Genomic DNA, 16,014 nt, shown 5'->3' on the forward strand with positions numbered 1-16,014 from the left:
CTTGGAGAATGGATTCAGGTCTGTAAGTCCATCAAATGGGAAATGAGCTTGGAAGTCTGCATTTCATCCTGGTAACATTCAACTCCAAATGGGCATTTTGCTGGTGGAGAAGTGGTACGTTATAAATTAGTACGTAGGTAGGGTAGCCTACAATTTCTGTTATTCTTGTGTTGCCATAGGCTGGGTTCTCCAGTCCTTAGGTTTCCAGGCCCAAACAGCTCTGCCATTAAGCACCAGCAAGCAGAGGTTTATTCTCCTTTACCGCCCTCCCCATGGAAGCGCAGTGGAAAATACACATACCTAAATCCATGTCAACAGCCCGTGGTCTCTGAGAATACGGAACATTCTTGTACACCGCATCAAGAATCTTCTCTTTCACTTGAGTGATCGTATCGCAATTGAGCACTTTCACTGGGATTTCGGGACTATTCTCGTTGTCGGGATTGACACAGTTGAGAATCTGGAAGACAACAGCCAACATCAACATTTTCCTTTAGTATAAACATGGCAGAGGGAGAAGAAGGAGATGGCTTGCAGAACACATCTGCCCAGTGCATTTTTTTGCATGCCATATCAAGTTTACAAAATGACTAATTATATTTTTCCGTTAATTAGTAGATTTTTCACCGTTAATTCTGGGGGGAGGGGGGTTCTCTCTGTTAAATTGTGCCTTAGCTGTAACTATGAAGAGTGGAAAGCACATTTGGGAAAAAGAGGATCTGTACTCATGTCCTTAGGTAAAGAGGATTGCCTGGAATCTGTCCATCCAACATGTGTACAAAAATACTTCACTTACATTCAGTGGAACTTTTTCCAAGGTGAGGTTAAGGTAGGGTCTCCTACAGCACACCAAGAGGGTGATTCTATAAAGTGCACTAACTTTCTATAAAGCGAACTAGCCTCTATATATGAAATACACTTGTAAGTGATAGAACAATGGCACTCGTATATACACATATGTGCACATATCCTTACAATGCACACATCTGACAAATGGTTGGGCACATATATGTGGAGTCTGGGCGGGACTTGAACCTGACTTACAGAATACTATAAGTTATGGGGGCTGATTCTTTAAAGGGTGCCTAAAGTTAATTGAGGAACGCCATTAGAAACAGCAAAAAATGACAAGGTTGAAGTCTCTACAGGCACCAGAATTGCATCTAAGTAGGTGCGTAAGTCTGCCGAATGCCAAAGTAGGCTTGCCGGAAGTGGCGTTAAGTGGCCTAAAGCACCTACGTAGGCATGATTCAAGTAAATATAGATGCCGGAAATGGAGGCCTACATTTCTGGCGTCTTTCTTTCCTATAGGTGTGATTTGGAAACCGGTGCTGATGCGTGATTGACGTGTAAATTGGCAGTAGCTTTGAAGGCGCCAATTACAGAATCTGGGCCTTTCCTAGAACAACAACAATATACAATATATCACACACCACTCAACCAGAGAAGTGCACCTAGTTCCAGAGGCCTCAGTCGTATTATCACAAACTGAAAAAAATCAGCGTAGTGTTCTTGCTCCTTGCTCCAATCATTGGCCAAAAGATCTGGTGTTGGAACTCATGTTCTAAATTTTATCCCTAATTCTTAAAGAAACTTTTTCTTCTTTTTTCTTTTTTATAAATTACTACCTTTTCACATATAAAATTTACCCCAGTATCTCCATATTGCCTACAGAATTTTAGTCATATGCACCTATCCGGTATATTGAAAAAGTTGACAAACTACTTATCTTGAGCAGTACTTGTCTCTAGATATGCCTTTCCAGCAGTGCTTATCACTAAAGGAGCCGACGCGGCCAGCGTTTCGCGGACTCTGTTCTTGTCCGCTGCTTCAGGGCCAGCACTACGGCATCCAACTATAGCTCAGTTTTGTCGTCAAGATTTTCAACAACCCATCAAAATGGCGACAGCGTCTTTTTTATACAAGCTCAGAAGATGACGTACCAACATACACTAACTCCTGGAAAGGCATATCTAGAGACAAGTACTGCTCAAGATAAGTAGTTTGTCAACTTTTTCAATATACCGGATAGGTGCATATGACTAAAATTCTGTAGGCAATATGGAGATACTGGGGTAAATTTTATATGTGAAAAGGTAGTAATTTATAAAAAAGAAAAAAGAAGAAAAAGTTTCTTTAAGAATTAGGGATAAAATTTAGAACATGAGTTCCAACACCAGATCTTTTGGCCAATGATTGGAGCAAGGAGCAAGAACACTACGCTGATTTTTTCAGTTTGTGATAATACGACTGAGGCCTCTGGAACTAGGTGCACTTCTCTGGTTGAGTGGTGTGTGATATATTGTATATTGTTGTTGTTTGATACCACTTGGGATAGTTTATTTAGATTATATACTAGGGCCTTTCCTAGAACAGCCATTCTCTAGGCACCTTGTTATTAACTTGCCCTCAACATTTTGTATTTTCAAAAGTACGCATGCAATTTTAGTCAGCAAAAGTATTCAGAGAAAAAGCAGATGGAGACCTCGGCTGGTGCTTTTTCCATGAGCACTTTTCCTAGTGAATATGGATGCAAGGACAGTGATTAAAAGGTAAGGGCAGATTTTGCAGCCATGTGAATAATTTGAAAATTGCTCTGTATGAGTGGGTAGGGACTAGAAGAGAGAGAGAGAGATTAGCAATTGACTGTATCCCTGGGGTTCAGTATGCTGTTAAAACGTTTCTTTAAAAGACAGATTTTCTTATCTTTAAAATAAAGTTTTGCAGAAGAAATGACATATTCAGGCAGCCTCCTGTTTGGAGTGAAACACAACGGCATCCACCACGGGTGGGTGTCACTTTCCCCCTGGACCTACCAAGGTTTTGTACTCGATCTGCTGCCGGATCAGTTTGTCCTCACTCAGAGAATACCGTGCTTCACCGGTAATGGCGTCGATCGGGCCTTTCTCCATCTGCTGTTTAATGGCGCAGTAAAGCATGAACAGAGGCTCACCGGCACACTCCTGTTGGAAACATCCCCACCCGAAAAATAGAAAACAAATTTAACCAAGCAAGGCAAACCAGGAAAACAAGTCAGCAAGTTAAGGCAAAGTGAAGCAAGATGTGGAGGAACCCCCCCCCCCCAAAATGTGGGGAGACGATGTTCTTGAAATGGACTTTATTATTAAAAAATATATATAAAAGTCAACATAGCAATTTTTGAATTTGTTTTTGCACCGCGGTTTATGCGGAGCTTCTACACATTGGTACTTTTGGATTTTTTAGCTTTTCCACGTATTTTCCACCCTAGGATTAGCTGGGACCCCTGAGGAAGACTCTCTTGTTGAAACACGGACCTTGTTGGGTCCAACGCTCCTAGCGTTTTTATGTGGATTACTATGTTGATTTTTATATATATATTTTAATAATAAAGTCCATTTCAGGAACATTGTCTCTCCAAAGTTTTGGGGGTTCCTCTTGGACTCTTTATTCTCTGTAGATGGTCCAGGGTTAATTTCTTTGTTTTCATGGAGGGACATGGAGGGACATTAAAGATCTTAGTTTTTTCTATCTTGTTTTTGTTTAATTATTATCCCCACCCCCCTTTTACAAAACAATAGTGTGGCTTTTAGCAATGGCTGTGGCAGTAACAGCTCCGATGTGCATAGAATTCCTATGAGCGTCAGGGCTGTTTCCGCTGTGGCCAGCGCTAAAAACCGTGCTATTGTTTTGTAAAAAAAACAAAAAACAAACAAACCGGGGGGGTGGGGGGTGGGGTATGTTTATTACCTTGTAACCTGTTCTGAGCTTCTGGAGAGGATATAAAACAAAATAAATAAATTATAAAATTACCCCACAGGCTATTTATGAAAAAGAATGCAGAATGACAAGAAAGTTAGAGGAGTGGAAACTATATATCAACCCCCCCACCTCAAAAAAACAAACCGAAAAATAAACCCTGCATCAGTGTTTTTCAACCTTTTTACACCTATGGACCGGCAGAAATAAAAGAATTATTCTGTGGACTGGCATCGGTTGAAGAACACGGGGCTAAGTTGTGGGCCAGGCCCTGCCCATCTCTACCCAATCTCCACCCCAGACCCCGCCCCCATAATACTACTAATTGCACCTTGCATGTCCTGTGCCTCATCTGGAAGCCTTCCCTCTGACGTTGCAACGTCAGAGAGAAGGCTTCCGGATCAGGCGCAGGATGCCCGTAGGAGCCGCTGCCCATGGCTTTGTGGACTGAATCAGTTAGGAAGAGGGAGCTGGCTCGAAGATAACGCCGCATCGATCGCACAGTGGACCGGCGGTTGAAGAACACTGTTCTAAATGACTGGAAGGAAAAAGCCTCAGATGTACCACAGTTTTTAAATAAAATTTCTCCTGTTTTTATCAGTCATCGGCTAAAAATCCTTCTCTGTTGTAATTGCTCAATTCTAAATAAAGGCAGCGTCACTTAAGCCCAAATACTCAAAACGAAAGTGGGTGTGGTCACGGGCAGATCTTACGAGAAGATGCCTAAAGGCGCTGGAATTTAGGCAAAGAAAACCCTGGCTAAGCATCAAGCGCTCACCGGTGCGCGATTCTATAAATGGTGCCTGACTCGTGTTTGACATGTACCGCGTTCCTCGATGCCTAGGTCTTAGGTGCTGTTTAAAGAATTGGAGTCCATTTTCAGCCGCCACGGGCCTAAAAGATGTATTCATAGAAGCCTCATTACCGAATCACTGACACGCTTAGGAAGCAATTCTTTAAATGAACACCAAAGCTAGGGCTTAGATGCAGCTCGCTGAGTGCAAATTCCATAACAGCATCTGGGCGCCAAGGTTCCATTACAGAATGATAGTGCAAATTGGCATCTATTAGACACGCCCACTTACGCCATTAGTAGTAAACGAAAAGGCGCACTCTGGCACGCAACTTACAAAATTCTGTAAGTTATTACATTATGTTACATTACTGACTTTTATTCCGCCACCACCTCGCAGATTACAAAAGAGGTATGCTGGGCATTAGAGAATGACACAGGGACAAGTTTTTCCCCGTCCTGGCGAGTTTTTTTCCTGTCCCTGCCCCAGTCCTGCAAGCTCCGTCGTCATCCGCACAAGCCTCAAACGCTTTAAAATCCTAAGTGGCAACATTATAGAACTCAGATTGTGATGTCATAATGCCTCATTCCACCAATGCCTAAGCTCCGTCCTTACACTTTAAAATCCTAAGTGGCAACATTCTAGAACTCAGATTGTGATGTCATAATGCCTCATTCCACCAATGCCTAAGCTCCGTCCTTACATTTTAAAATCCTAAGTAGCAACATTCTAGAGCTGAGATTGTGATGTCATAATGCCTCATTCCACCAATACCTAAGCTCCGTCCTCATCTGCACAAGCCTCAAACCCTTTAGAATCCTAAGTGGCAACATTCTAGAGCTCAGATTGTGATGTCATAATGCCTCATTCCACCAATGCCTAAGCTCCGTCCTCATCTGCACAAGCCTCAAACGCTTTAAAATCCTAAGTAGCAACGTTCTAGAGCTGAGATTGTGATGTTACAATGCCTCATTCCACCAATACCTAAGCTCCGTCCTCATCTGCACAAACATCAAACCCTTTAAAATCATAAGTAGCAACATTCTAGAGCTCAGATTGTGATGTCATAATGCCTCATTCCACCAATGCCTAAGCTCCGTCCTCATCTGCACAAGCCTCAAACCCTTTAGAATCCTAAGTGGCAACATTCTAGAGCTCAGATTGTGATGTCATAATGCCTCATTCCACCAATGCCTAAGCTCCGTCCTCATCTGCACAAGCCTCAAACACTTTCAAATCATAAGTGTTCGAGGCTTGTGTGGTTAAGGCAGAGCTTACAGGAAGGGGACAGGGATAGCGACAAAACTCACGGGGATGGGGAAATCGGGTTCCTGCGGGGATGGGGAAAAATTTGTCCCTGTGTCATTTCCAGGAACTAAATACAAGGCTGAGACTTATTCAGAAGAATGGGAAACTTAGGTACGGTATTAACTTGTTCAGGGTCTTTATATCCCTTCGGAGGCTTTTGTAATCCGGCGATGCTAACAGGATGTGGGCTAGACGGTCGTCTATTTCCACTGCCTGAGTTGCTAGTAATCCATTGTATAATCTCTTGTGCCTTTGACTGGGGGGTGGATAAATGAAGTCTGTTCTCCTTGGACTGGTTGAGGTGTTATGTATTTAAGTGGGAGCCCCACCCACATCTACGCCCCCCTGCTTTAAGCAGATTTTGTGCCACAGTTATGGACTAGCACTCAGCACGCACCCTCAGTTGTGCCTGTATTCTCTCATTTTAGCCCACAGATGGGGGGGGGGGTCACAGTTAGGGGCTCCCCTAATCAGGACGCTTATTTAACAACCCAAATTTATCCAGATAATTTTGAAGAATACAAGTTAGGCATTTGAGACCAGTCGGCCAGCTGATGTGCTCTAATATTGGGACATTCTTTTCTTTAGGGACAGCAGGCGGACCTTAGTATGCTGGAAATGCAAATAGACATGCGCAGTTTACTGAAATAATATCTACCCCAAATCGTGTAATAATGTCCCGCAGGGAAACACAATCTGTTAAGACTACAACAGTCTGGAAGGGACTGAATCGCAGAACATATGGCATATTAGGGGAAGGGGGGGGGGGGCTACCGTGGAACTAGCAGATCGGCCCTTCGCTATGTCAAGAGAGAGTTCTGACACGTGGGGGTCCCTGCTGGAGAGCTTACCTTCAAGAACCGGTGCAGGAGGAAAGCAAACCAGTTGGTCAGCATCTTCTCAGCCACGGACTCGGTTCTGGGGAGAGAAACAGCAAGCGGTAGCAGATATCCGAATTACAACTTCATCAACTTCTAGAGATCACCAGATATTATTTATTTATCTGGATGTATTAACCAGAGAATGACACGGGGGAAAAATTTGTCCCCGTCCCTGCGAGCTTGGTCCCTGTCCCTGCAAACCATCTGATCCCATCCGCACAAGCCTGGAACAGTTTTATACTGAACTTATTTTATTAAAGTATAAAAAGAAACAATATTCTGTACAATTGTCATTTTATAAATCACAAATAAAGAGCAAGGATCAACAAAACCCCTCTTTCCCTTCTCCTCCCCCTCACAAATATCCCCTCCACTATCGAGAAAACTGAAGTCAAAATACTACAGAATGCTACATAGAAAAATCAAGCTAACAGAATACTTCAGTCACACATGGCAGGAAAAGTGTTAGGGGAGTGCAACTAGGGCAACTGTCTCCTGGTCAAGAGAGAGCCCTAAGCCAGCTGGAAGCTAAAGAAGCACAGCCTTGACTTTGCGGTCCCCAGTTATGTCCTGTGGTAATAGGAATTCCATGTTGTCGGTTTGGGGCCCGGTTCTATGGAATGCCTTGACAGTTTCTATGCGTCAATTGACCATGCTTTGTCAATTTAGAAAAGTAATAACTGTTTTATTTGCACATGCTTTTGGCACAAGCAGTGGAGGCGTAAGAGATTCTATCTTTTAGTGGTAGGCTGTGGTTGGCACCAGCTTTGAACCATCTTTTTGAAGATGTAATTTTAAGATTATGTAAAGATGTTCAGATGTTTTGTGATTTTGATGTGTATTGCCATTGTATTTTGTTGTTTGTTAATTGCTGTTTGTGTATGTTTACATTGGTCCCCACCTAGACTTGTAAATAGGCGGGCTACAAATAATTCTAAAGAAATAAATAAACAACACCAGATCTAGCAGGATACATATTTCAAATCTGATGTATTTTAATCACAAAACACAAAATAATTTTTTCTACCTTTTGTTGCCTGGTCATTTTATTATTTACATCACATTGGTCTCAGGTTCTTAACTCCCCCCCCCAAATTGGTCTGGCATCCATCTTCTTCCCTCCGCTCCCCCCATGTTCTGGCATCTCTGTCTTCTTCCCTTCCATCTCTCCTTCCCTTCCTCAAGTGGTTTTTAGCATCTCTCTCCTCCTTTCCTCCCTTCAGATCTGATATCTGTCTCCTCTCCCCATGCTCTAGTATCTCTCTCCCCTCTCCCTTTCCCTTCCTTTTCTGCTCTTCCTTCTCAATTTGTTTTTTACATCTTTTCTACTTTCTTACTTTCCAGGCATCAATTTTCCTTTTATTGTGTCTACCTCCCGCTTGCCACCTCTTTCCATCACCCCTTACAGTATCTCACTAACTCTATCATCTTCCCCTAATCCTGCATGTGCCCTTTTTTTAATCTCCTCCTTCCATCCAATATGTGCTCCTCTCTCTCTCCCTCTCTCTCTCATCTCCCCACTTCCCTTCAGTGTCTATTCCCCTCTCCCCTCCACAGTTCACTCCTCCCTCTCTCTCCACTTCCCCTCAGCGTTTGCTCTCCTCTCTCCTCTCCCCATCCCACTTCCTTCCAGTGACTGCTCCCCTTTCTCTCCCTACCCCTTCCTTCCAAGGTCTGTTCTCCTCTCTCTCTCCTCCCCACTTTCATACAGCGTCTGCTCCCCTCTCCACACTTCTATTCAGTGACTGCTCCCCACTCTCTCCTCCCCATTTTCCTTCAGCATCTGTTCCTTTCTCCCTTCCCCCTCTCTCTCCACTCCTCACTTCCCTTCAGCATCTGTTCCCATCTCCCCTCCCCTCTCTCTCCACTTCCCTTCAGCACCACTCAACCTCTTCCCCTCATCGGGCCATCTCCTTCCCCTCCCGTCACCTTTGTGAGCGCTTTTCAGAATCAAAATTTTCTCTCTCCGAGTGGCCCAGACATGGAAGCCTTCTCACAAGTTGTATGCGGCTGCCCCAAAGCTTCTCCTCTGATGCAGTCGCGCGCGACTTATGAGAATGGTTGTTGCATCCAGACCCCTCAAAGAAATCTCTGAAAAGCGAAGATGAAGCAGATTTGCATGCCTGTCACCTGTATTATATGCAAATCTGACTCATGTATATTCATTAGGGATATCTTGAAAGCTCGACTGACTGGGGGAGCCCCAGGACAGATTTAAGAACCACTGCTCTAGGAAAAGGAGGGAAAGAAGAAATATACCTCAAAATAGTTACTGATTTAGCAGATGTAATAAGCTACTGGAAAGTTACAGTCTTCATAAGATGAGAAACCAAGGGTCAAAGAGTCTTAATAGGGAACCAATTGAGGGAAGATTAATGGGAATTTGAGAAAATATTGAGACGGTAATGAACATATGGGACAGATTTCCAGCGGAGATAATATTTAATCATTCCCTCTCTGCAAAATTCCCTAACCTCTATTTGTCCCATTTGTCTGTTTTGATTAGATTGTAAGCTCTATTGAGCAGGGATTGTCTCTTACATGTTTAATGTACAGAAATGAGAAGCAGTAGTAAATGTGTCACGGTACTATGTTTGACCAGGAGGCTGCTCCTTTCCTGTGAAAAGCACTTCCTACCAATCAGGATCCCTTTTTCTACATTGATTTACTCAGTTTTCTATATCGTTCTCCCAGGGGAGCTCAGAATGGTTTACATGAATTTATTCAGGTATTCAAAAAAATTTCCAAGTCTGTCCTGGGCCAATGGGGGGGGGGGGGATAAAGTGACTTGCCGAGGGTCACAAGGAACAGCGTGGGTTTGAACCCACAACCTCAGGTGCTGAGGCTGTAGCTATAACCACTGCACCACTTTAGAAATCAAAATGTAGTAAAAGTGAGCCAAGTAAAGGACAATGAAGCCATTGTGACATCACTGATGAGGTTGGCTCTTATTGGTGGAATGAGGCATTATGATGTCACTATATTAGCTCTGGTTATCAGAGGCTGAAACTTTTCACACTATTTATTTATTCAATTTTTTTATACTGTTCTCCCAGGGGGGCTCAGAATGGTTTATATTAATTTATTCAGGTGCTCAAGCATTTTTCCCTTTCTGTCCTGGCGAGCTCACAACCTGGGCAATGGGGGGATTAAGTGACTTGCCCTGGGTCACATCTTCTATTCCAAGAAAAAAATGCCTTTTGGCTATTACTGTCATCTCCATTTCAATACAAAAGGGAAAGAAATCAGGACCTTTGCTAAAAACTTACCTAGGCTTTGCTTCTGTGTTATGAAGCGTACAGATTGGGGGGGGGGGGGGGGGGGAAGGCTGAGAAAGGGTAGAGAGAGGGGTTAAACTGCCAGACCTTCTCTGGTCCAGCAAAGCTGAAGCTGCAAAACTGAGTGTGTCGTGGGGGGGGGGGAGTGTAAAAGGAGGAGTGTGAGAATTAATTGTCCCCTGACCACCCCATCTCATAAGTTCAGTGCATAAGATGAACAAAGGCAACTTCCACAGGATATCACCAGACACCTTTCCCCCCCCCCCCCCCTCTGAGATTCTCCAGTGCCATTTAACGCATTGCACATGGTACAAATTATACCCTATCAGCCTGGCAAAATCACAGGGATTTAGGGACAGAATGACAAGGGCTGTGGAAATTGCATCTTCTTCCCCTGTCCTACCCAGTCTTCTCTCACCCCTCTGTGCCAGAGATTCTCTCTAATTCAAATGCATCAGCTCCTAATGAGAGTTTTCAGCTTCCTTAGCGAGATTGCTCATATCTTAAAGGAGCTGTGCTATTCCTTTTGTGTGATTTTTGTGGGTTGGTTAGATGTGGTGGAATAAAGCTTTTTGTATTCTGAGACTGCCCATGGTGCAATGTGGAAACAGCTCTTGAACCCAAAAAGGGGGAAGGCGCGAGGGTGAGGTTAAGATGGATACAGAAACCTATTTGTGGCTATTTTATTTTCAAATCGCTGCACAAAACTTTAGCTGTAAATCTTCCACAATAAACACAGAACAGAAACTCAAAATTCAGGGTTAAAATAGTCAGCCCACATTTTCCAAGGGGAAATATCATAGGGCCGCCAGGTACCTGCAGTTTCTCTGGTCCCTCTCAGATGTATTCACAGACACAGCAACAAAATAAGGACTTAAGTGGTTACAGCTTTTCAGCTTAGGGAACAGAAGGCTGAGAAGAGATATGACAGAGAGAAATGAATAAAGAGAAGATATTTCTTCACTCAATGGAACTCTTTGCCAGAGGATGCAGTAACAGTGATTAGCGTAACTGGGTTTAAAAAAAAGGTTTGTACAAATTCCTGGAGGAAAAGTCCATAATCTGCTATTGAGATAGAAATGGGGAAAAGCCACTACTGTCCCTGAGATCGATCGCATGGAATCTTGTTACTCTTTGGGATCTTGCCAGGATTGGCAACTGTTGGAAGCAGTCTACCTGCTATGGCTATTCTTATGTTGTAGTCAGATATCTTTGACAGTTTTCTGTGCTACTCTTCCTCAAGCAATGAAAGGTGAAACAGAGAGAGGATTTGTAGTCCCTAGCTGCTCAGATTCTCCTGGCTACTGAACTGCCAAAGCCACTACTTTCTGATATGCTGGGCCTGAGATTCACCTGGTGGTGATCAGCATTTTGCTGGTAGTTCAAAGCTGGCCCTTGTCTGGACTCTGGTATTGAATTTCCAGGTACACAAAGCTGGCCAAATTATAGCCAGTTCAGTTCAGAAGCAGTTATGAAGAAGCACATAAAGATAGGCCTGTGTTTTTTAGGATCCTATTTATGTGGTTTATCATAGCTGGTTAAGCTCTGAAAATTGGCACTCAACCAGTTCCGTGCCGATTGACTCTGTGCCCCGAAAGCCCACAAATAACTGGTTTTATCTTGAGCGCTTAATTATGCACTTGTAGTGGTGCTCTTTTTGGTTTCAATAAAAATTATATTTTTAAAAAATGTATCCCTGAATCCCATCATTTAATTTAATAGAGGCTCAGGAGTTTCTGAACCCTCCTCCCCCCCACGATTGACCTTTATCCCAAGGACGGGGGTAAAGAAAGGACCTGGAGGGAATGAACAATTATAAAAGCAGACCCAGGAGAATAGATTGCAGTAATAAAAGAAAACCCAAGAACAAAAAAAGATGAAACCTTTTCTATCTGCCGCAGCCATTTGCCAGCGAGAACAGAATGTTCTGTCTCTTGATGTGTTCGGCATGTGGCATGGTACCCAGGCGCCTGAATCCAAAACTCGTAATTCTGAAAATTAATTTTATTTTTACATTTTCTTTCTATGGAACAGCCTGCCTTTCAACAAAGCAAAGTTGGCTTTCATGCTTACATTTGGGTAGCGTTTTCATTGCAGCCTCTTGGTTTCATGGGCATTGCAGCTCAGTACAGAAAAGGACATGCATAGTGGGGGGTTAATCTATAAAAGTCTAGGTACTGGGGGGGGGGGCATGGACAGGAGAAGAGGCAGATTACCACATAATCTGAGAGAAGGGTTTTGAAGGCAGTGAAAACCCAGCTATTCTTTCATAAAACTGTACTTCCTAAAACATCAAAGAACACAAGAACATAGTAACATAGTAGATGACGGCAGATAAAGACCCGAATGGTCCATCTAGTCTGCCCAACCTGATTCAATCTAAAAATTTGTTAGGGTTTTTTTCCCTTCTACACTTTAGGCACCTTGGAGAGCTGCTGTTGCTGATCCCACCCTGTCGTCTGGATTCAAGTAACCCAAGGTGGCTGATGCTAGTGACTGAGGGGGGAGGGGGGGGGGAAATCATCAAGATTATTATCGCTCACCCAGCAAATTTCATTTGAAACAACAGAGCATGTAATGAAATTGAATGGATTCATTTTTCTGTGTCAGTGAAATCATCATGTCCTGCTTTCCAGGCTCTGCAACTGTTCTTTTTCAATTCAAAATAAGTGAAAAGCCTCCTTTTCACCCCCATCCCTCTTTCTCTTCTGTATTCTGATGTTACCCTTTCCTTCACTTTCCTGTCTGCCGCCCCCACAGGCTAAGCCACAGTTCTGGAGTGCAAATGCTCCCTTCCTCCCAAGTGTCCCAAGCTTGGGGGGGGGGGAGAGACTGAGATTTGTATACCACTTTTTTGTAGGTTTACAACCATACTCAAAGTAGTTTATATACAGGTACTTTAAGCATTTTTTTTCCATCTGTCCTGGTGGGCTCAAAATCTATCTAACGTACCTGGAACAATTCAGGATTAAGTGACTTATTAAGTGACTTGCCCAGAGTCTCGGAGCAGTGCAGGATTTGAACCCACTAGAGAATGACACGGGGACAAATTTTTCCTGTCCTCACGGGAACTTATTTTTTCCATCCCTTCCCTGCAAGTTCTTTTCCTGTCCCTACCCCATTCCTGCAAGCTCCGTCCTCATCTGCACAAGCCTCAAATGCTTGAAAATCATAAGCAGCAACATTCTAGAGCTCCGATTGTGATGTCATAATGCCTCATTCCACCAATTCCTAAGCTCCGTCCTCAACCGCACAAGCCTCAAACACTTTAAAATCCTAAGTAGCAACATTCTAGAGCTCAGTTTGTGATGTCATAATGCCTCATTCCACCAATGCCTAAGCTCCGCCCTCATCCGCACATGCCACAAACGATTTAAAATCATGGGGGAGGGACAGGGACAGCAACAAAACTCACGGGGACTGAAAGGGAAAATTGAGTTCCTGCGGAATGGGGAAAAATTTGTCCCCGTGTCATTCTCTACCCACAACCTCAGGGTTCTGAGGCTGTATCTCTAACCACTACACCACACTCTCCTCAACTAGTATTATGAGGTGAATGATGCAAAATAGGGAAATATTATCACAACAAACTCTATTGTACTGTTAAATGAAGGAGGAAAAGCCTCCAGACAGGCAAAAAAACAAACCTCCTTAAGGAGTAAAGCTAAGCAATCTTCTTTATCAATGCAAAAAAATTATTTCTACCAACTTCAAAAATGTTCTCTCAAATTAAATGATCAAAAACATATCTGTAGTGAAATGGACAAGAAGTCTAGCCTGCAGGGAAAAAAGCCATAGACAGAACAGGGGACGGGGGGCAGAGAGGTTGCAGAAGGGTCAAAGGACACCAAAAAGCTCTCCAGGGATATTATTTATTTCATAAGTATTTATACACTGCTTACATTCAGGTACTCAAGTATTTCTCCCTATCCGTCCTGGTGGGCTCATAAGAAGAACCTACGAATAGCCTTACTGGGTCAGACCAATGGTCCATCGAGCCCAGGAGCCCGTTCTCATGGCGGCCAATCCAGGTCCCTAGTACCTGGCCAAAACCCAAGGTGTAGCAACAATGGAGTGTTAAGTGACTTGCCTAGGATCAGAAGGAACCTGCAGCCCGAACCACTAAGCTACTCCTCCACAGTCCCTACCTGGAAGCATTTCCGCCACAGCTACTGTGAGACAATGATAACACAGAATTGCAGAACGAGGAGACACGTGGAAAAAAGATATAAGAACTTTTTTTTTTTCTGGCGATGCAGTCAATAAATCTTGTGTTTGTTTACCTGGCAAAAGCAATAAGTATTTATGGAAGGAGGTGAAAGACTCCATCACTCTGCAGTTGCTCCAGGCTGCAGAAGCTCCCTGGCTTCTATTCTCTGAACTGAATCTGCCAGATTAATCTGCACCGAGGCCTGGGCTTTTTGTCTCTTTCAGCTGAGGGTAGCAGCTGACTTTGTCTTAATTCATTTCCCTGGTGGTTTGCTAACAAACTGAAGGCAGCACTGCAGACTGCATGCTCGCTCCTTTTGGCAGAATGCCACTTCTGCTCCTCATCCAACCCCCCTCCCCCCTAGCCAACATTTTCCTTACTTTATTTCCATCTGAGGTTGCACCTTCTACATTTTTTTTAAAATAAAGTCTCGTTCATGGCTCCAATATTGATTCAAGCATGGTTCCCTTTTTGCTGGCCAGTAGGTGTCAGTATAAGAGCCTTAGGGGCTCGTGTGCTCTCCCCCTTGAGGCTACGAGAAGTACTGCAACATGCCCTTAGCTGCTACACATGTACAAGTGGCAGGGGGTAAAGGGGATCTCATTGCACTGCTACTACTACTTATTTCACTCAGAGAATAGTTAAGCTCTGGAACACATTGCCAGAAGATGTGGTAACAGCAGTTAACGTAGTTGATTTTTAAAAAAGGTTTGGACAAGTTCCTGGAGGAAAAGTCCACAGTCTGCTATTGAGACAGACATTGGGGAAGCCAGTACTTGCTCTGGATCGGTAGCATGGAATGTTGCTACTCTTTGGGTTTTGGCCAGGTACTAGTGAGCTAGATTGGCCACTGTGAGAATGGGCTACTGGGCTTGATGGACCATTGGTCCGACCCAGTAAGGCTCTTCTTAGATTCCTATGTAAAATGCGATCATTTTCTTTCACTTATCCAGTTAAGGCTGACTATTGCTACTTATCTGGTTAAATGCTAGCTAGATATTCCATGCTGGTATCTGGACATGGCTCGGGATTGAATACCCAGGTGTAATTTCAGCAGCAAGGATATTAAAAAAAAAAAAAATGCTGACTGCCATTGGCTGAATATTAACACAGAATCGCCACTGACCCACCCCAATGCATTTGTCCAGCACCCGAAAGATAAGTCCAGTCCTTACTGAGGCCAATAAATCATCCCACATAGACTACATGTGTGATGAATGGTTCAAAAACTCTGTGGTCTTTGTTTGTTTCCTTAGCCAAATAACTACTTTCTTCGGCATCCAGAGAAAAGATGTAACTTTGGGGAGATTGAAAAGGGGGCTGCGAAGGGACGAGGCACATCTTGCCAACTGATTTAAAAATATTATTCAGAATGGAAATCAATCAAAATCATTTAGGAACTGGCCCTTTCGTTTTAAAGTGAAAACTAAACTGATTCCAGATTTTTATCACTTTCCCTTTCCCAGGTCTTCCCTAAAGGAAGCACCTCACTCAGGACCACCAGCTTGAAATATACAGGGCTCCGTCCAGCTGGGCTAGGGATGTCAGACCCAGGCAGCCAGATGATGCATGGTAATGTGGTTAATATTCCCAGTGGTCAAAGGTCAGCCTCTGAATGCTGCATAAGGCATTCAGATAGTCAGACTTGTCAAAATGCCTATCCGAGCGTGTCCACTGATTGCCGTCAAGCGGTTCCTCCCCCTCCCCACACCATTAACTACCTTGCCTGGGAAAAGACCTTCCTAGGGCTCCTTGGCTATGTATAATCCCGTCCTCCCATTAGATCTCAAATTAAATTGCACCCC

At 43.6% G+C, this 16,014-nt stretch overlaps 1 protein-coding gene and 1 long non-coding RNA gene across 7 annotated transcripts in view; one reads left to right on the plus strand and one right to left on the minus strand.

Annotated features, from left to right (window-relative positions):
- The window catches only part of PLXNA2 (plexin A2), a 742,509-nt gene that overhangs the window by 34,305 nt on the left and 692,190 nt on the right, over positions 1 to 16,014 (minus strand). For all 6 annotated transcript variants that reach the window (XM_033917847.1, XM_033917849.1, XM_033917848.1 and 3 more), the window contains 3 exons: positions 6,692 to 6,758; positions 2,817 to 2,963; positions 301 to 460 (listed from right to left, as the gene is read on the minus strand). In XM_033917847.1, coding sequence (XP_033773738.1) covers positions 301 to 460; positions 2,817 to 2,963; positions 6,692 to 6,758 — 374 coding nt within the window. The remainder of the gene's footprint in view (positions 1 to 300; positions 461 to 2,816; positions 2,964 to 6,691; positions 6,759 to 16,014) is intronic.
- Positions 1 to 16,014, plus strand: part of LOC117347225 — a 118,375-nt gene that overhangs the window by 1,014 nt on the left and 101,347 nt on the right. The window lies entirely within an intron of this gene.

This window comes from Geotrypetes seraphini, chromosome 13, assembly GCF_902459505.1.
Source record: "Geotrypetes seraphini chromosome 13, aGeoSer1.1, whole genome shotgun sequence".
In the NCBI taxonomy this organism is placed as follows: domain Eukaryota; kingdom Metazoa; phylum Chordata; class Amphibia; order Gymnophiona; family Dermophiidae; genus Geotrypetes; species Geotrypetes seraphini.